The following is a 20,619-nucleotide window of genomic DNA, read 5'->3' as shown; positions in this document are numbered from 1 at the left end:
TGTGTTGACAGAGGACAGTGAGTTGGTGAACGAGGTCTTGGAGGACATTTCTCGTCATGAGGAGGATTATCTGGACCTGACGCTGGAGGAGGAGAGTGAGCTCATCACCACCATGAAGACCTACCTGAGCAGAGGACACACACACACTGTGTGACACACACCTACACACACACACCTCTGTCAGCCATTTAAAGCAATACTTCATGTTTTCTTCATAATGAGATTCTTCATCAAAGTTTTCTTGAATAATCCTTTAGAACCTTTAGAACCTTTAGAACCTGATCTTCAGGTAAACACTTTTATTTCATCACAAACTCTTTTTATAGAAGAAACGTTCAGATTATGTTTGACTGTCGTCAGTTTGCACTTTTTTATTATGATTTCTAAATCAAACATGATTTATATATTTTGTGATAAAAGAACGTTTGTTTGTCTTTTAAAAAGCTGTTTTTTTATTGTTCTGACAATAATCAACGTTTTGATGTTTGAAACATTCAGTTTAAATTCATTTCATGTTAATGTTCAATGTTTGATGAAGACGATAAAGAGATGAAGGTTGAATCTGTGATGTCATGATTGTTCTAACCACAGTGGTATAAGTACTAGTAAAAGTACTAATACAACACTGGTAGTACTCTGTCACACTAAAAGTACTAATACCACACTGATAGTACTCTGTCACATAGTACTAATACAACACTTGTATATATATAAATATTATAAATATATATATATAGCTATATTTACATAATGAATTAATATATTTATATAAATGTATGTATAATATATTTGTATAGTTATTTATATATATAAATATATATATATATAATATATTTGTATAGTTATTTATATATATATATATATAGACTTGGTGTGTTTTGGGTCCTTGGAAGCTCGTTTTGAACGGATCTCTTAGCGTCCAATAGAAACTCTTTCCTGTGTTCATATTTCGTGATGACTCATCCTCATTTACATAAATCAGGTGATTTCTGGTGATTTCAGCTTCATGTTGAAGTCTAAATCTTTATGTTTGTGACGTTTCCTGAAGAGAGGCCGAGGCTCAAACTAGTCTCTGTGACTTTAAACCAGTTATTAAAGACACACACACACACGCAGTGTATCTGGGTTGTGGTTCTTTATTGTACTTGTACACGGTTACAGCGGTCAGAAGTAGTTGACCACCCTGCGGATGGACTGGACGTTGGGGTTCTGGGCCTGCCACTCGTTGTGGCTGCAGTAGTCTCCTCGCTCCACGATGTACATGCGGCCGCGGAAGTTGGGCTCCTCGTACATCACCCAGCTGGAGAGAAAGGACACGGTCGACTTATAGCATCTGTGAGATCCAACATACGCGCGTGTATACGTGTATATATGTATATATGTATATATTTAAACATCTAGTGCTCGGGTTGGTGACTCACGCTCCGTCTCCGTAGACCTTCAGGGAGTTGATGCAGTTCTTGGAGAATCCGCGGCTCTGCAGGAACGGACAGTCGTCACAGATCTCTACGCCCTGACCGGAGAAGTTACAGGCCTCAAACAGCTCGATGCGGTAGTGCTCTCCATGCTGGAAACAACAACAACAACATATATATATATATATAGTACATTTAATATAACAACATATATAGTACATTTAATATAACAACATATATATATATATAATATATAACAATAACCAACGCTTTGATGTTTGGGAAACATGCAGTTTAAATTCATTTCATGTTAATGTTCAATGTTTGATGAAGACAAAGTACTAATACCACACTGTGTAGTACTCTGTTACACTAAAGGTACTAATACCACACTGTGTAGTACTCTGTTACACTAAAGGTACTAATACCACACTGTGTAGTACTCTGTTACACTAAAGGTACTAATACCACACTGTGTAGTACTCTGTTACACTAAAGGTACTAATACCACACTGTGTAGTACTCTGTTACACTAAAGGTACTAATACCACACTGTGTAGTACTCTGTTACACTAAAGGTACTAATACCACACTGTGTAGTACTCTGTTACACTAAAGGTACTAATACCACACTGTGTAGTACTCTTACACTAAAGGTACTAATACCACACTGTGTAGTACTCTGTTACACTAAAGGTACTAATACCACACTGTGTAGTACTCTGTTACACTAAAGGTACTAATACCACACTGTGTAGTACTCTGTTACACTAAAGGTACTAATACCACACTGTGTAGTACTCTGTTACACTAAAGGTACTAATACCACACTGTGTAGTACTCTGTTACACTAAAGGTACTAATACCACACTGTGTAGTACTCTGTTACACTAAAGGTACTAATACCACACTGTGTAGTACTCTGTTACACTAAAGGTACTAATACCACACTGTGTAGTACTCTGTTACACTAAAGGTACTAATACCACACTGTGTAGTACTCTGTTACACTAAAGGTACTAATACCACACTGTGTAGTACTCTGTTACACTAAAGGTACTAATACCACACTGTGTAGTACTCTGTTACACTAAAGGTACTAATACCACACTGTGTAGTACTCTGTTACACTAAAGGTACTAATACCACACTGTGATAGTACTCTGTTACACTAAAGGTACTAATACCACACTGTGATAGTACTCTGTTACACTAAAGGTACTAATACCACACTGTGTAGTACTCTGTTACACTAAAGGTACTAATACCACACTGTGTAGTACTCTGTTACACTAAAGGTACTAATACCACACTGTGTAGTACTCTGTTAGACTAAAGGTACTAATACCACACTGTGTAGTACTCTGTTACACTAAAGGTACTAATACCACACTGTGATAGTACTCTGTTACACTAAAGGTACTAATACCACACTGTGATAGTACTCTGTTACAGTAAAAGTACTAATACCACACTGTAGTACTCTGTTACACTAAAGGTACTAATACCACACTGTGATAGTACTCTGTTACAGTAAAAGTACTAATACCACACTGTGTAGTACTCTGTTACACTAAAGGTACTAATACCACACTGTGTAGTACTCTGTTACACTAAAGGTACTAATACCACACTGTGTAGTACTCTGTTACACTAAAGGTACTAATACCACACTGTGTAGTACTCTGTTACACTAAAGGTACTAATACCACACTGTGTAGTACTCTGTTACAGCATGAGGAAGTGGAGGTTGAGCTCTGACGTGGTCACACTTTGACCTGACGGTGGCGCGAGAGGAGCGGTGATGATCATTAGGATTCATCCTCAGAGGACCATGAACGCCTGTCTATCATCTGGTTAGGATTGATCCTCAGAGGACCATGAACGTCTGTCTATCATCTGGTTAGGATTGATCCTCAGAGGACCATGAACGCCTGTCTATCATCTGGTTAGGATTGATCCTCAGAGGACCATGAACGTCTGTCTATCATCTGGTTAGGATTGATCCTCAGGGGACCATGAACGTCTGTCTATCATCTGGTTAGGATTGATCCTCAGAGGACCATGAACGTCTGTCTATCATCTGGTTAGGATTGATCCTCAGGGGACCATGAACGTCTGTCTATCATCTGGTTAGGATTGATCCTCAGAGGACCATGAACGTCTGTCTATCATCTGGTTAGGATTGATCCTCAGAGGACCATGAAAGTCTATGGTGGTGGAGTGAAATGCGTGTCTCTACCATGCGGACGGGCTTGCAGGATCCCATGTGGTCGTTGTGGGAGTTCCACCTCTGGAACTCTGGGTACTCTCCGTGCTCCAGGATGTACTGCTGGCCCTTGAAGTCGGGGTGGTCGTAGCAGATCCAGGCTCCGCTCTCCACACGGACGGAGTTCACCCTGAAAACACACACGAGGGGTTCTTCAGTTGTTCAGAGAACCAGAAGCTGTCGGGTTCTAGAAGGTCTGCTGGAAGACGTTCTCTCACCTGTTCATGAAGCCGCGGTCCTGGAAGTTATCGCAGTCTCCTCTGACCTCCAGCTTCCTGCCGGTGAAGCACTTCCCCTCGTAGAAGGTGATCTGCAGGAGACAACGAACAGCGGGACGGTTAAGTGTGATGTCACGGCGTACCGACACGCCCGGCGGTACAGCGTTACATCACTGCAGTCACTCTTTAGACTGAAGCTCAGTACGAGCTGCAGCAAGATGATCCGCCGAGCAGCTGGACCTCCGTTACTCACCTTTCCAGAGTATTGCGACATTGTTGCTCGAGCTGTCGCACAACCACACACACAGTGTAACAGAGAGAAAGTTGGACGCCCCAATATATACAGCGAGAGGACAAAAGACCAGCTTTAAAGGTTCCTGCTGCCTCGACGCTTTCCCTTCATCCTGATGCGTCTGCTGACTCTGCTGCGTGTGTGTGTGTGTGTGTGTGTGTGTGTGTGTGTGTGTGTGTGTGTGTGTGTGTGTGGACTCAATAGAAGGTGCTTGATCCGGAGCTTTGCAGCTCCCTGATTCTGCACATGTCGTGTTTCTACAGAGACAGAAAGCGTTCAGAGCTCTTCTGTGTAGAAACAGCAGAACTTTTCACACTCGATTTTCATAAATAAATCCTTAAAATAAACTTTAAAGATTTGACTAAAAAAAGCTGTTTTTTTATCATCCTGAGTTAAATATAAAATCCTTCACGTTTACTCACAAACTTCAGAATTATTTTCTCTTAAAAACACTTAAAAGTTTTAATATTTAATTGGTTTTAAGTCTTTACACACATTTATATCCTTGAAAGCGTTTCTTACGGATGAGAGCGATTATCTTCTGAAGGAAACTCGTCCACATTAATGCTCATTAATAATAGTGATTAAATCAGTGACGTGTAGACGGGACCAGAGATGTTTTAATGTGGAGCGCTCTCCTGTCCTGGACCCTGAACCTCTCATGACAGTTGGTCATGTTTCTGTTGCTCCTCTGTGAACACATGTGAGGACCACGTCAGCTCGTTTGTGATGCTGATTCACAGGAACGTAAAGCTGTTAAAGCTCCATTGATGGAGACGGAGACGTCTTCACCTCAGCTCCTTGGTTTCACTGACGTTGAGCAGAACGTTGTTTTCTTTCACTAAGTTAAAGTTCCTCACAGTAACGTTAAATACAACAGATCACTAAAGAACAAAGAACAAACTACGATGAACATGATGTGAAGACGGAATGAAAACATGAAAATAAAAGATATTTTGATGTATTTATTGAGTTCAGGTTCAGCTTTTATCTTCTCTTCCTGTTTGTTACAAGCTAATCTGAGTCTGTTATAACATGAGAAAAGGCTGGTATTGGTGGTAATAAGGTAACTTCATACATGTGACATCAACTCTCACTGTTACTGAGAAATATGAGTAAATAAAGTGCAGAACTCCATCGTTCCACAGGGAGGAGCTGCAACAGGAAGCAAAGCAGAAACATCATTTACATGTGTTCATCTACTGTCATGTTGTCATGAACACAACTCATCAGCAGAGACACTTTAGGGTCACAACACATGAAGGAACCAAAGGACTAAACTAAATCCAGGTCCAGGTGCAGTGAGGAGCAGCAGGACTGGAGGAGTCCAGATCCTCTGATGATCCTCTGATCAGATCCAGAGGATCACAGAGATGATGGTGGACTCAGTCCCAGGGATCGTCCTTCCAGGGATATCCCTCCCAGGGATCGTCCTCCCAGGGATCGTCCTCCCAGGGATCGTGCTTCCAGGGATCGTCCTTCCATCTGAGGAGAGAAGAAGAAGAAGAGATGAACGAGTGTTTGCAGAGACTCCCTTCATCAGCTGTCAGTCAGTGATGCAGCTCATCCAGTAGAAAGAGCAGCAGGACTTCAGTCCTTTCAGCTCTCATCTTAACGTATTGGAGTGAACACACTGAGCTCCAAGCTCACACACCTGCAGACACTTTGGACATCAAGTCTGTTCACTCTGCACATTTCACTCAAGTACACAGTGGAGATAAAGAGCTGAGGGTCCTGAACGCATCACGACTGCAGAAACAGAGAGGTGTTCACTGCTCACTGCAATGATGGGTTCAAAGCTGATAAAAACCACAGTCTCACTGACATTTGAACGTCTCATCTCTTTGAAATATTCCAATGAGAGAGAACAGATCAGATCAGATTGATGGATGAGGACCACTGTCTCTATACATGTTGAGATGCTGTCAGCTGATGAACAGCGGTATTTCCTGCAGACTTGAACACAACAACAACAGTCGTCTTCACATCAACTCAAACACATGATCACAACAAGCTTCTGGCTCGTCTGATTGGCTGACTTTCTGTCCAATCCTGAAGCCTGTCAGCGTTCTCCTCTCACAGCTTCACTGAGAAGGTTGGAGGTTTACAGGAAATACTGGATCAGTGTTTAGTTCAATACTGCTGGAACCAGCATGGACTGAGTCCAACCCTCTACTGACCTCAGAGTCTCCAGTCTACAGTGTGGACTCTCCACAAGATCACACAGCAGCTTCACATCTGAATCCTTCAGCTCGTTGTAAGTCAGATCCAGTTCTCTCAGATGGGAGGAGGGGTTGGACTTCAGAGCTGAGGCCAGAGAAGAACAGCTGATCTCTGTCAAACTGCAGTACATCAACCTGAATAAAGAATAAATGATGAAGATAAGAATCCATTTATAATCCAATCAGATGTGTTCATGTTGTAAATGTGTAGCTCAACATGACTCTGTCCTCATCAATGAGCTTTTCTCTTTGTCGTTGTGTTATTGTGGATCATCATCATGTCAGCCTTCTACACACATCATCCAAATGTCACCACAACATTCATCACCTATTGATGTCAACACAGATGAACACCATGCTGCTGGTCTCAGTCAGGTCTGCAACTAGAGGATCAAGACTATATTGATCCTTTAAACAGCTGTTGTATGAAATATGACTCGATCTCTATGTGTGTGTGTGTGTGTGTGTGTGTGTGTGTGTGTATGTGTGTGTGTGTGTGTGTCTGTGTGTGTGTCTGTGCGTGTGCATGTGCGTGTGCGTGTGCGTGTGTGTGTGTGTGTCCTAAAGATCAACATCAATGATCAGATATTATTTGTGAAAACACATTTAAATGAACAGAAACCAAAAGAAATATTTCTATTCATCAAGTAAACGTCATCAATATAAACAAGTATTAGTTCAGAGGATCTTCTGTCTACAGATGTGACCATTGACCAACAACTAGAAACATTCATTGACTTTAACAACTAACAGTGGACATGTTCTACAGGTTCTTTAAGAGAACATTCTTTTGTCACTGCAGAATAAAATTAGTTCAAGAAACATGAAAATATGAATAAAAACTAATTTACAACTTTATGGATGTAAGTTGTGTTTTTTCATAAATTAGTGAACTGACCTCAGAGTCTTCAGTCTACAGTGTGGACTCTCCACAAGATCACACAGCAGCTTCACTCCTGAATCCTTCAGGTCGTTGTAAGTCAGATCCAGTTCTCTCAGATGGGAGGAGGGGTTGGACTTCAGAGCTGAGGCCAGAGAAGAACAGCTGATCTCTGACAAACTGCAGTTCTTCAACCTGAATAAAGAATAAATGATGAAGATAAGAATCCATTTATAATCCAATCAGATGTGTTCATGTTGTAAATGTGTAGCTCAACATGACTCTGTCCTCATCAATGAGCTTTTCTCTTTGTCGTTGTGTTATTGTGGATCATCATCATGTCAGCCTTCTACACACATCATCCACATGTCACCACAACATTCATCACCTATTGATGTCAACACAGATGAACACCATGCTGCTGGTCTCAGTCAGGTCTGCAACTAGAGGATCAAGACTATAATGATCCTTTAAACAGCTGTTTTATGAAATATGACTCGATCTCTATGTGTGTGTGTGTGTGTGTGATCAGATATTATTTGTGAAAACACATTTAAATGAACAGAAACCAAAAGAAATATTTCTATTCATCAAGTAAACGTCATCAATATAAACAAGTATTAGTTCAGAGGATCTTCTGTCTACAGATGTGACCATTGACCAACAACTAGAAACATTCATTGACTTTAACAACTAACAGTGGACATGTTCTACAGGTTCTTTAAGAGAACATTCTTTTGTCACTGCAGAATAAAATTAGTTCAAGAAACATGAAAATATGAATAAAAACTAATTTACAACTTTATGGATGTAAGTTGTGTTTTTTCATAAATTAGTGAACTGACCTCAGAGTCTCCAGTCTACAGTGTGGACTCTCCACAAGATCACACAGCAGCTTCACTCCTGAATCCTTCAGGTCGTTGTTACTCAGATCCAGTTCTCTCAGATGGGAGGAGGGGTTGGACTTCAGAGCTGAGGCCAGAGAAGAACAGCTGATCTCTGACAAACTGCAGTTCTTCAACCTGAATAAAGAATAAATGATGAAGATAAGAATCCATTTATAATCCAATCAGATGTGTTCATGTTGTAAATGTGTAGCTCAACATGACTCTGTCCTCATCAATGAGCTTTTCTCTTTGTCGTTGTGTTATTGTGGATCATCATCATGTCAGCCTTCTACACACATCATCCAAATGTCACCACAACATTCATCACCTATTGATGTCAACACAGATGAACACCATGCTGCTGGTCTCAGTCAGGTCTGCAACTAGAGGATCAAGATCAGATCAGACCTGTTGGACTCAAAGACGGTTCATGACTTCATTGGTTCCGTGAGCTTCTTCTTTGTGTATCTGGTAGCTTAGTAGCTTCATGTGTTCAACAGGAGAGGTCCACATGTGTTCAGGTGTGTCTTCATGTCATCTGTCCATCACCAGAGTTCTTGGTGGCAGTAATCATTCCTCCTGTCAGACTGAGTGTGAAGTGGTCCCTTCATAACACAACTACACTGAAGAAATCACTTCACAAGTTCAGCTGAAACTAATATGAAGCTTCAGCAGTCTGAGTCAGACGAACCAAAGTTACAGACTATTGAGGAGCAGATTCCCTCTTTGAGTTCCTCTTCCTCCACTGAGCTCAACAAGGAAACACTGAGTTCAACCCGCCTGCTACGTACTGCTGAGGAAGGTAGTACACAGTACATGTACACGGTACTACACAGTACACAAAAACAGTACTACACAGTACACGTACTGTACACATGTGTACACAGTACATTGTGTGTACATGTGGATTCACCATCAATTCAACTGACAATATTTAAAATCTACAAAGTTGATTTCTCTCTTCTCAAAAGTTCTCATTAGTGAATTTAATTATGAAATAGAACGAAGAATGTGCTGTTCCAGCGCTTTGCATTGTGGGATACAGAAGGAGAGGTAGACTGGAGATTCTTTCTGAATCAGTGAAACATCAGGTATTTCTGTCAGACTGTAGATTTAGCTTTTGTTAGCATGCTACATGCTACATGCTACAAGCTACATGCTACATGCTACATGTTGGTCAAATCAGCACAAACTGCTCGTATAGTGTGAGGTTTCAAATACAGCCACTGTCAAACACAACAGACTGACTTGATACATGTGAAGCCTCAGATTAGTTCAGATCAACTTTACAAGTCATTTCTACAGAACTAGACTGTGGATTTAGTCCTGAACATCACAGACAGTGTGGACAGATTACAGACACCAAGAACTCTTGAATGGACGTTTGGACACGTGAGTGTTGTGTTGAGAAAGACCTGAACCAATATGAACCGGCCCTTTAAGAACAACATGTGTTTGTTGTTGCAACCTAAAGGTCTGTGTCTTCAGATAAAGAGACAAAACATGAAAACAGAACCACAGTTAGACCTGCTGTCAACAAGAACCTGGAAACAAGTTAGAACCTTAAACATCTACAGTTTGATGATGTCATTCATCATCATCACTTGTTGAAGAGCCACTTCCACTATGACTGGTCTCAGCTGACATCTTGTTCTAGTAATGACAACAGAGACTTGTGTTCTCAAAGCCTGCTCTGTGGAGACGTGTGGGCCTGTGTTAGGCTGCTGCTTATTACTCTGAGCTCTGCTTTAATCTCACCACAGCAGCTGTGTGGTTGTCTCTGTAGCAGCCTCATCAGCTTCTGATATCATGAAGATCACCACAGTTCACAACTTCACCTTCATTCAGCTTTGCATTCAAGTCTCTCTCTGTTTACACAGAGTTTGTATCTGCTGTCATCAGATCTTCATCCTCCTCCTTCATCTTCCTCACACACTCTACAGCCTCATCAGGACTGACATCACCTTCACTGACTGATGGACCACAATGAGAGTCTGTGGAAGCTAAACACTCTCCTGTCAATCACTTCATTTCTCTACTTTCTGTCACTCTAACAAATATTCAGCTTTTGTTTTCAGGCAAATCCTGAAACCTTTCAGTCAGTGAACTGACCTCAGAGTCTCCAGTCGACAGTGTGGACTCTCCAGTCCAGCAAACAGCGGCTTCACTCCTGAATCCTTCAGGATGATGTTGTTACTCAGGTCCAGCTCTCTCAGATGGGAGGGGTTGGACTTCAGAGCTGAGGCCACAACTTCAACGTGAGTCTCTGAGAGATGACAGTCAGCAAGTCTGTAATGACACAAATATTACAACATATTATTATGAAAGAGGACATTTAATATTTACTTCCTGCTTCCTGTTTTGATGAACATTAGCTCTTCACATCAGTGGTTCAGCTAATCTCATCTCACTGTGTTTCACATGAAACAATAACTCTCATCACTCTCTCTCCTCCCTGCAGACTTTTAATCTTTGTTTCTCTTTAATGTGCAGATGAAAGGAGACAAAGTGTCGTTACATTGAGGCTTCCATAATGTCCAGTCTGTCAGTGTGATCTGATCCCATGTCTGTCTCCACAAAGTCAGCATGAAGCCTTCTTCATTAGAGAAGCAGTTTAACAACTAGAGCTCCCTGCTGCTGTCAGGTTCACCTCCAACACATCCAGAGACAGCTGAGCAATGTTACAGGACTGAGACACATTACTTGATATTATTAGACCTGTATGTGATTAAATGAACATATTCAACACAATTAAACCAAAGAGGCTGCATTACTTTCAACATGATGTCATCAGAAATATGTTTCAGTGAATCAGCATTAAACACATAACATGGTGTTCATAAGATCTTTATAAAAGAGTTTATTTCTGAGTAAAAGAACAAATTAAAAGATTTAAAAACAGGACGATGTAAATAATGAAACTTTAAAATGAAAAGTTGAATTCATGAACAATAAAATGCAACATTTCTCGGTTCAACACTCTGGAGTTTTACAGCGACAGTCTTTGTCTCGTATGAAGCAGTTTATGGAGGCTAATGTGGCTAATGCTAACGCTAAACCTCAGATATATATTGATGTGTAACTGACATCACTGAATCAGTTCTCTGATGTGATGACTTTTCTCTTCTTGTGCTACTAAATCACTGTTACAGCATTCAACTTGATCAGCAACAGTTACAGACTCAATTTAAAATATGATATTAATGATAAAAACAATCATTTATCTACACAGAACTTTACAAAATGTGTTTTAAAGACATAAAACAGATATACAGTGTCTATATATTTATATATAGACACTGTATATATAAATAAATATAATAATCCACCATCACCAACTGCCTCACAGATATAAAACCTGGATGGAAGCCAACGTCCTCAAACTCAACAGCAACAAATCTTTAATCCTCATCATCCCAACTCACGAAACAAATCCCAGCACAACTTCTCCCTCTGCACCGATGGCACCGCTGTTCCTGCTTCCACACATGTCCGTAACCTCGGGATCATCTTTGATCAATCTCTCTCTGTTGAACGCTACGTCAACCACATCACAAAAACGCCTTCTTTCATCTCAAAAACATCGCCCGTCTCCGCCCTCCCTCTCCTCCTCATCCTCGCCTTCATCACCTCTCGACTGAACTACAGCAGCAGCATCCTGTACGGCTCATCCACCAACATCATCAACACACTACAAAACATCCAGAACTCAGCTGCCCGTCTGCTCTCCCACTCCACCAGAGACCACATCACCCCAGTCCTTCAGAACCTCCACTGGATCCCCATCCAGCAAAGAATCCAGTTCAAGATTCTCCTCATCACATACAAAGCCCTCCACAACCCTGAACCCCTTCATACCTTTAGACCTCCTCAGATCCTCCTCACCCTCCTACTCTGTCCAAGCATCGGACCTGGGGGGTCAGGGCCTTCTCCTCCCTCTGGATCTCCTCCCCAGCACCTCAGACATCCTCCGTCACAAACTGCACTTAAATCTCATCGATTTAAATCTGCTTTTAACCTGTAAAGTCAGTTCTGCATGTTTTATTGTTCATGTTGTTCCTTAATGTTATGATGTCATCTATTTAGTTTATATTATAATTACTTCGATTGTTTCTGTTTTCACCATGTAAAGTGTCTTTGTGTGCCTTTTAAAGCGCGATTCAAATCAAATGTATTATTGTTATTATTAATATTAATATTTTCATTATAATGAAAATGATTATTGTTAACGTCTGTTAAAGGTGGAGCTTACATGATGCTGGATAGTTTAATAAATAATAATGATTCATATTTTAATTCTTAATTATTTTGTGAGTCAAATGTGAATCTTCATCATTTAACATTTCTCTGTCAGGTAAATGTAGAACTACAATGTTGTCCTCTGAAGTAGAAGTACATCACATTCCATCTGACCCTACAGGGTCTGGATCTTAGGAGACATACAAGGACTTCATGTGAACCACAATAACAATACTTCTTATTCCTCAGCTGGGTAAAGGTGAATTCTACTAAAGTAGAAATCTGAACTCCTTCATGGAGGCAACGGATAAAAGAATCAACATCCTGCAGTTGACCTGAAAAGATGTTGAACAGTTTGAGGAGGAAACCAGCAACGTATGAAAACATGTGGACTCTTTTCTGGCCTCACTGCTACCATCATTACAGCCCACTGGCTGTGAAGGAGTCTAACATGTGTCCTCCTGTGCTCTCATTGGCTACTTCATGCTGTCATACAAACTTCATTCACATACTTTCGGACCTCACATCTGACTTTATTGATGTTTCTATATTAATACAAATTAAAAGTCAATTCATGTAAATGTATGTAAACAGTCTGAGGTAGAACCCTGAACTCAAGTTGGTTTGTTGTTGTTTTCTGGTCCTATCTTTAAGAAGGGGGCGTGGCCTGATACAGATGGTATTTAAACTCTTCAGCATAGTGTTAAAATAATCAGGTGTTACCTGTAAGTGTGATGATGTCAGACACCTTGTAGAAGCTCCTGATGTAATAATAACTAAAGTACATGAAGTGATGACTGTAAAATACTGCTACATGTTGTGATGAAAGCTCAAACAACCTCTAAAGTCCTTCATTTGTTTCACCAGGTTTGCATGTCGCCTCCATCACCCAAAGGAAGATAAATAGAGGAAGAATGATATCAATATAAAATATAACAATCATGAGGAATAAATAGAATAACTGTGTTCATTAACTTCACAGTGAAAACTAAACCAACTGAAACTGAAACATGTTTTCACTCGCAGCATTTCAAACATCAAGAACATCTGTGATGAAATATAACTGAATTATAATTTAGTATTAAACAACTGGAACACTATTTTAAGAATATGAATTTCATAATGTCTATATTAGAAGAACTAAACTACTGATCTACACTGATTCATGAAGTTAATCACATCTGGACTTACTGAGCCTTTCTGCAGTTCCTCACAGCTGGAATCAGTCTCTGTCGTCCCTCATGTGTTGTCTTGTACTCGTTCAGGTCCAACTCATCCAGAACCTCCTCTGACATCTGCAGCATGTAGGACAGAGCTGAGCAGTGGAACTCTGAGAGTTTCTTCTCTGATCTGTTCTCTGACTTCAGGAACTCTTGGATCTCCTGATGTACTGAGAGGTCGTTCATCTCCATCAGACAGTGGAAGATGTTGATGCTTCTGTCAGGAGAGATTTCATCAATGTTCATCTTCTTCAGGTTGTTGATGGCTCTCTGGATGGTTTCTGGACTGTTGTCTGTCTGACCCAGCAGGCCTCCTAAGAGTCTCTGGTTGGACTCCAGAGAGAGGCCATGAAGGAAGCGGACAAACAGGTCCAGGTAGCCATTTTTACTTTCAAGGGATTTCTCCATGGAGCTCCTCAGGAAGTCCTCCAGAGAGGAATACTCATCTTCTCCCATAAAGTCCTCCAGTACCTCTGTCTTCCTGTTTGTGAAACAGTGGAACATGTAGACTGCAGCCAGAAACTCTTGAACACTCAGATGAACAAAGCAGTAGACTGTTTTCTGGAAGATCACGCTCTCTCTTTTGAAGATCTCTGTACAAACTCCTGAGAACACCGAGGCCTCCGTGACATCAAGACCACACTGCTCCAGGTCTTCTTGGTAGAACATGATGTTTCCTTTCTCCAGATGTTCAAACGCCAGCCTCCCCAGCTTCAGAAGAACTTCCCTGTCAGCCTCCGTCAGCTCCTGAGGACTCGTCTCATGTCCCTCATGGTACTTCTGCTTCTTCCTCTTTGTCTGGACCAGCAGGAAGTGTGAGTACATGTCAGTCAGGGTCTTGGGCAGCTCTCCTCTCTGGTCTGTAGTCCACATGTGGTCCAGAACTGTAGCAGTGATCCAGCAGAAGACTGGGATTAGACACATGATGTGGAGGCTCCTGGATGTCTTGATGTGTGAGATGATTCTGCTGGACAGCTCTTCATCACTGAACCTCCTCCTGAAGTACTCGTCCTTCTGGGGGTCGGTGAAGCCTCGTACTTCTGTCACCCTGTCAACACGTGAAGGAGGGATCTGATTGGCTGCTGCAGGTCTGGAAGTTATCCAGACGAGAGCCGAGGGAAGCAGCTTCCCCTCGATGAGGTTCGTCAGCAGCACGTTGACCGATGCCTTCTGTGTGACGTCAGACACGACCTCATTGTTGATGAAATCCAATGAAAGTCTGGTTTCATCCAGACCATCAAAGATGAACACAACTTTACAGACAGAGAGCTTCTCTGCTGGGACCTTCTGTAATGTTGGATGGAAAACACGGATCAGCTGGAGAAGACTGTACTGCTCATCTTTGATCAAGTTCAGCTCCCTGAACGAAAGCAGAACCACCAGACTGACATCTTGGTTCTCCAAACCCTCGGCCCAGTCCAGAGTGAACTTCTGCACCGAGAAGGTTTTTCCAACTCCAGCGACGCCGTTCGTCAGAACGACTCTGATGCGTCTCTGTTGGTCAGCTGAGGCTTTGAAGATGTCGTGGCACTTGATCGGAGTGTCATGGAGGGTCTTCTTCTTGGAAGCTGACTCCAGCTGCCTGACCTCATGTTGGGTATTAACCTCTTCACTCTGTCCCTCTGTGATGTAGAGCTCAGTGTAGATCCTGTTGAGGAGGGTTCCACTTCCTGTTTCATCACTTCCTTCAGTCACACGTTCACATCTGTTCTTCAGACTGATCTTATGTTCATCTAAAACCTCCTGCAGACCACTATCTCCTGAAACAGAGAAACCAGAGAGAACATATAAAGAAGATATGATATTGATTTGACTAAAACAATCAGTGAACAATGAAATCAGGCTGATATCTGAACCTACAAACGGGGACACGTGAGTGAAAGTAACTTTCAGTTAGATTCAGTTAGAAGCTACTAAAGTAGTGAGATGTGAACACAGAGAGCTTTCTCTCTGGTCACCAGCACAGACAGTGTTGATCCAGTCAGTGTAGCTACAGACGTGGCTTTGGTTTGAGGGAGGAGACCGTTATTGAGAACATTACATCAACTATGTGTTGATTGTTCTTATTTCCTGTTTTGTTGAGCTGTAGCCGACAGACAAAGTTAATAGAGCGACTGTTAAAAGTCCAGTTATGAACGACGTGGATCAAAGATGTGTGTCTGTGTTTTAGTTGTTATAAATACATTCATCCTCACATTGAGTTCATATTCCTCACACAGAGCCTGTTGGTTATATTGCCCGGATCGATCTGCTCTTTGAAACACACCGCGGCTCCGTCAAAAAACAGACTAGGACCGTCTATGAATCAATGAGACCTTCTTCCTTTGTGTGTTTACATCCTTCAATCCAACAAGTGTCTCTGTATTAAAACAACACGTCCTGTTTCCAGACATGAAGACATCAGCAGAGAAATGGACAGTCTTACTTTGGACACTTCTGGTCTCACTGGCTGTCTGCAGTCCAGCTCTGGTTCTGGATCTGGACGTCAGCTCCTCCTCAGAATCATGACTCCTCTTCTTCTCTCTGTAAAGACATTTATTTAGAACTAAAATGATTTGTTGGTTGTTGATGAAAAACATCCAGATGTGGACTAAAGTGTGTAGAAGCTCAGATGTTCACAGAGAACAGTTAAAGTGTTACTTTTCTCTTTGAATTCAGCGTTCAGTCTGTCATGAAAATGTTCTTTTATTGAAACTCTCCTGCTTTCATGAACTCTAATCAGCTGCTTTTCCTATCAGGCTGTCTGATGAAACATTTAGTGATCTGTCTGTAGTTTGTTTATAACTCACTCAACACTTCCTGCAGTTCCTTCACAGTAAAAGTCCTCCATTAAAGAGAGCTGATCATGTCCTTTACTGTGTCACAGTGTCTGTGATCAGCTCAGCTTGAGTTGGTTGTGTTTGAACTGAGGTCAGAAGAGGTCTACATGTTGTGGTGGACCAACAGTCTAACACACAGCATGTAACAGTGGAGTCTCAGGTTCAAGTCCACACACTTTCCTTCTTCATGTCTGTTTTCTGTCACTTTCTACTGTCAACTATCAAATGAAGGATCAATTCAAACGTGATGAAAACAGAAGAGCTCCAAATGTACAGTTGACCATTTCCTGTCTGGTTTTTGTCAGCAGAGAACTTTTACATCAGTTCTGCTCATGATGTTTGTTCTAGACCTTCAGGATCAACATCTGGAGGAGAGAGTCTGAACTCAAAGGTCCACTTACTAAAGATTTAAAGCTTCACACTGAAAGCTCTGAATCTGTAGGAAGTGAACCTTTGAGCTTCATCTCATGAAAATATAATATAAATCTTTGAGCAGAACATTTAGTCTTCATCCTCAATGCATCATCTTCATCAGGTCAGCTCACAGTAAAAACAGTCTCTTACTGTGTGTCTGAGGGTCCAGGTTCACTACTGAAGTCTGGAGGATTATCTTTGGACCGATCACTCTTCATAGACAGACAGATGGATCCTGGAGACTCTGCTCTCTGTCTGGACTGAACTCTGCAAACATCAAGATGATTTTATTCAGAATGAATCTTTGAAAACAACAAAGACATTCAAGTAGATCTGAATACACAAACTACTGTTACTGCAGATATTTAGAAGCTTTTAAAGTTTGTAGTAGTCCTCTTAGATTACATCACAGCTTTTCTAGGTGACTGACAGCTGTCACTGCTACTAAGAGGAAGAACCTCAAACTCAACTCAAAACCTCTAAATCTACAGAGAACACTGTCAGAGGTACAGGAACTGAAAATGACTCCTATGAATGAGTTAGTAGAAGTTCTCTTACTGTGAGTCTGAGGGTCCAGGTTCTTTACTGAAGTTCAGAGGATAATCTTTGGACCGATCACTCTTCATAGACAGACAGCCGGAGACTAGAGACTCTGCTCTGTCCTCCTCTTCCTCCTCTTCCTCCTCTTCCTCCTCTTCCTCCTCCTTCCTCCTCATCTTCTGATCTGAAGTCAGTCTGAGAGTAAAACAGTAACGTTAGGCTCGTTGGAGATGAGTCAGTCCTGATCAGAATCGATCACAATGCATGCTGGGTAACCTCACGAGGATGAGGCGCCGCAGTTACTTTTCACCGACTGCATGACCCCAATGCATGATGGGAAGTGCCTGGCTGTCGTAAGATCAAAGAGCTGATTGGCTCTTAGATTTGACAACAAACACCACTTTTAGTAGAAAATCCTGTTTTTCTGTGTAATTGTAATATTTAGTCTCATGTTGTGCAATGAAGGTTTAATCTAAAAACAGCACACAATGCAGATACACGCACATTTAAATAAATCAGAACGAGGTCTGCAAACTACAAGTAGCCTACAGACCTAACAGGAAGTAACTGTTTCTTTGACTTCCTGTTTATTCTTTGAAGGCGGATGAAAACAGTCCGACTTCACTGCAGAGTTTGTTCAACGTCTCCTGCTGCTCTCGTCTACTTTACAGGAGAGAAGCAGCTGATCTAGAACCAGCCTACTGACTGAGCTCAGAACAGGAACACACACACACACACACACACACACACACACACACACACACACACACACACACACACACACACACACACACACACACACACACACACACACTTTGACAGTAAAACAATCACACGTTGGATCAACACTCACGCTGCCTCAGCCTTCAGCTTCTCTCCTTCTGCTCTGTGACTCAAAATGGAGTCTGAACTTCCTGATGAACACATCAGGGTTCTCTTCCTGTTCTCATGTATCTGGATCACATGATCACTGTAGCTCCGCCCCTCTTCATTTACAGGAAATCAGGTGAGTTCCTGTAGAAGTGTGTGTGTGTGTGTGTGAGCTCACACAGATCCTCTTTTTATTACGATGTGTTTATGAGCGTCTCTCTCGGCTTGAACAGGTTGAATTAAAATGAGTTTTGGTCAAAATGTTGCTGCATTATCTTCATGTTTAAATCATGAACATGAATCTATGAGAGCTTTCTGTGTAAAGGTTTCTGTTCCACACTGTGAGGAACAACAACACAGATGAACATCAGCTGCTTCATGTTCCTCTGGATCTGGAGCTTTGTGTGCGACAGGAGGACGTGGACTAAGGTGAACCACCGATCATCTGACCCTCAGACCCTCAGGAGCCCCCCAGGTCTGGGTCCTGTCCCCGTCTCTTGTCCCTTTACACAAACAGTTTGACATCCTGAAGGACTCTGGTGACTCCATAATAGGTCTCCTATCCAAACACAAGGAGCACAGTCAGTGGGAGCAGGAAGCCCAAACAGTCACTTGGTGCCACCACAACAACCTGCTGCTCAACACATCCAACATCCATCCAGATCCAGAAGAACTCACAGCTGTAGAACATTCATCTGGTGACCTGTGGACAAGATGTGAAAACTGGTTCCTGAGTTGTAACTCTTTTTAATCATCCAAACAAAGACGGTACAGAAATCAAACATCTCCTGTTCAGTTTGTACATTAAGCTACATTTTTATTACATTAGTCTCATTCGTTATATTTGTTTCTGTTGATGTTTCACATCCTATAAAACTGGTTACAAATACATTTAACAACAGACAGAATATCTTTTCTATTATTTATTGTGTTCTATGTTTTACTGACGTCTGTCTGTGTGTGATGCTGCTGACTCTGTGGACTGAGCTTTGTTATCACGCTGACTCTGGTCATGTGATCAGTACAGTTCAGTGAAGTTCAACTGCATTTCCCAAGAGCATTAGCCTTAAGAGGTTCTGTCAAAGCCATGAGGCTAACAGCTAATGTAGCTAATAATAAACTAAACCTAGTTATCTCAGTGTTGTTAGCTGACAGCTAGCAATGCTAACTGAATCTAGTTATCTAAATAAGAGTAGTTAGCTGACAAGTAATGTAGCTAACAATCATAAACTGTACATAAGAAATGGACGTAGTTACCGTGACTTCACCCATTGGCCGTCGCCATCCTGGCATTTTTCTACTGTCTACATTCACAAAACAAGTGTTACTGATGTGACTAGAAGGTCAACTATTCACAGTGTGAAGCACAGAAACACTCATTAAGAACACAACACGCTCAGATGAAGAAGAAGAAGTCCAACACCTGCAGCTTCATCACATTTCTGCTGTTCTGAACAAAAACACACCTGCCAGGTGTTATTTAGCTGCACTGAACACAGACAAACCTTTAAGTGGCTGACCTGTGTGTCAACATTTATCAGACAGTTAGACTCAACAACATGAACACAGTGATGATCATCTAATGCTGCTTTTTACATCTAAAAACACACCTGATCCAGGTAACACTGCATTATGATTGACAGCTGATCAAACACCTCACTGATAATCATTAACATTAAACAGGAAAACATGATATTTATTTAACAGCTTTATAAATCGCCACAATATTGAGTTTAACTTCAGAGTTTATTCCTCTTCTTTCCCGACAAGCTACATGACCTGATTACTACCAATGGATGTCTTAAGTTTGATAGTTTCATGTGTTATAAAACCTTCACTCGAGCTCTAAAACCTGTTAACAAACAGCTTCTGGATGAAACTAAAACAGGTCGAGTGCATCTCAAGGAGAGGAAGAGGTTCAATCACAATATTGGTAAGAAAAATCAGATTATTCATTTTCAAATGTTCAACTCTAAAGTTAATCAGACAAATATGTTGAGTTAGCGAAAGAGCAGCTTAACTAACAACTAACTAACTAAAGAAATCTTTCTAAGTTTAGTTTGAGTTACATTAGCTAACAGATATAATGTAGTTTAACACACACAGCTATTAGCTCTCTTTATGGGTCTAAACTTCAGAGGTCACTCATGTTAACGTACCAAAAAGAACCGTTGTAGCCACACAGTCAAGTTCCCCCAAAAGACGTTAGCTAACGGGACGTTAGCCTAGCTAGCTAACGGTTACCGGTATTTCAGCCTGTTAGCTAGCTAGCTCGACATACGTAAACCGTCCTGAAGTTGTTGACTTTGTCAGAGTGAAACTTTGCTGAACTTT

At 41.4% G+C, this 20,619-nt stretch overlaps 3 protein-coding genes across 9 annotated transcripts in view; 1 reads left to right on the top strand and 2 right to left on the bottom strand.

The window, feature by feature from the left end:
* Nucleotides 1-561, top strand: part of nub1 (negative regulator of ubiquitin-like proteins 1) — a 5,167-nt gene extending 4,606 nt beyond the window's left edge. For all 4 annotated transcript variants that reach the window (XM_079181874.1, XM_079181871.1, XM_079181872.1 and 1 more), the window contains exon 15: nucleotides 12-561. In XM_079181874.1, the coding sequence (XP_079038000.1) occupies nucleotides 12-154 (143 nt within the window). In that variant the 3' untranslated portion in view covers nucleotides 155-561. The remainder of the gene's footprint in view (nucleotides 1-11) is intronic.
* A 603-nt stretch (nucleotides 562-1,164) lies between these two features.
* crygn2 (crystallin, gamma N2) lies at nucleotides 1,165-4,176 on the bottom strand (the record flags this gene model as incomplete). The annotated part of the gene is made up of 5 exons (XM_079181889.1): nucleotides 1,165-1,300; nucleotides 1,422-1,567; nucleotides 3,658-3,814; nucleotides 3,903-3,994; nucleotides 4,156-4,176. The coding sequence occupies 5 exons, from the start codon at nucleotides 4,174-4,176 to the stop codon at nucleotides 1,165-1,167; spliced, it is 552 nt and encodes a 183-aa protein (XP_079038015.1).
* Nucleotides 4,177-5,172: 996 nt separating this feature from the next.
* LOC306712541 (NACHT, LRR and PYD domains-containing protein 12-like) lies at nucleotides 5,173-18,294 on the bottom strand. Of its 4 annotated transcripts, XM_079181855.1 has the most exons (10): nucleotides 18,269-18,294; nucleotides 17,434-17,610; nucleotides 17,026-17,142; nucleotides 16,068-16,165; nucleotides 13,614-15,402; nucleotides 10,296-10,472; nucleotides 8,142-8,318; nucleotides 7,315-7,491; nucleotides 6,375-6,551; nucleotides 5,173-5,679 (listed from the first exon to the last, which is right to left on the bottom strand). In XM_079181855.1, the coding sequence occupies exons 2-10, from the start codon at nucleotides 17,589-17,591 to the stop codon at nucleotides 5,580-5,582; spliced, it is 2,970 nt and encodes a 989-aa protein (XP_079037981.1). In that variant the 5' UTR covers nucleotides 17,592-17,610; nucleotides 18,269-18,294; the 3' UTR covers nucleotides 5,173-5,579. The 4 variants fall into 4 exon arrangements, with proteins under 4 accessions (XP_079037981.1, XP_079037983.1, XP_079037982.1 ...); XM_079181857.1 differs by lacking the exon at nucleotides 8,142-8,318; XM_079181856.1 differs by lacking the exon at nucleotides 17,026-17,142.
* Nucleotides 18,295-20,619: the final 2,325 nt, after the last annotated feature.

Source organism: Pholis gunnellus (assembly GCF_910591455.1).
Source record: "Pholis gunnellus genome assembly, chromosome: 20".
Lineage (NCBI taxonomy): Eukaryota > Metazoa > Chordata > Actinopteri > Perciformes > Pholidae > Pholis > Pholis gunnellus.
This window is presented reverse-complemented; position numbering and strand designations above follow the sequence as displayed.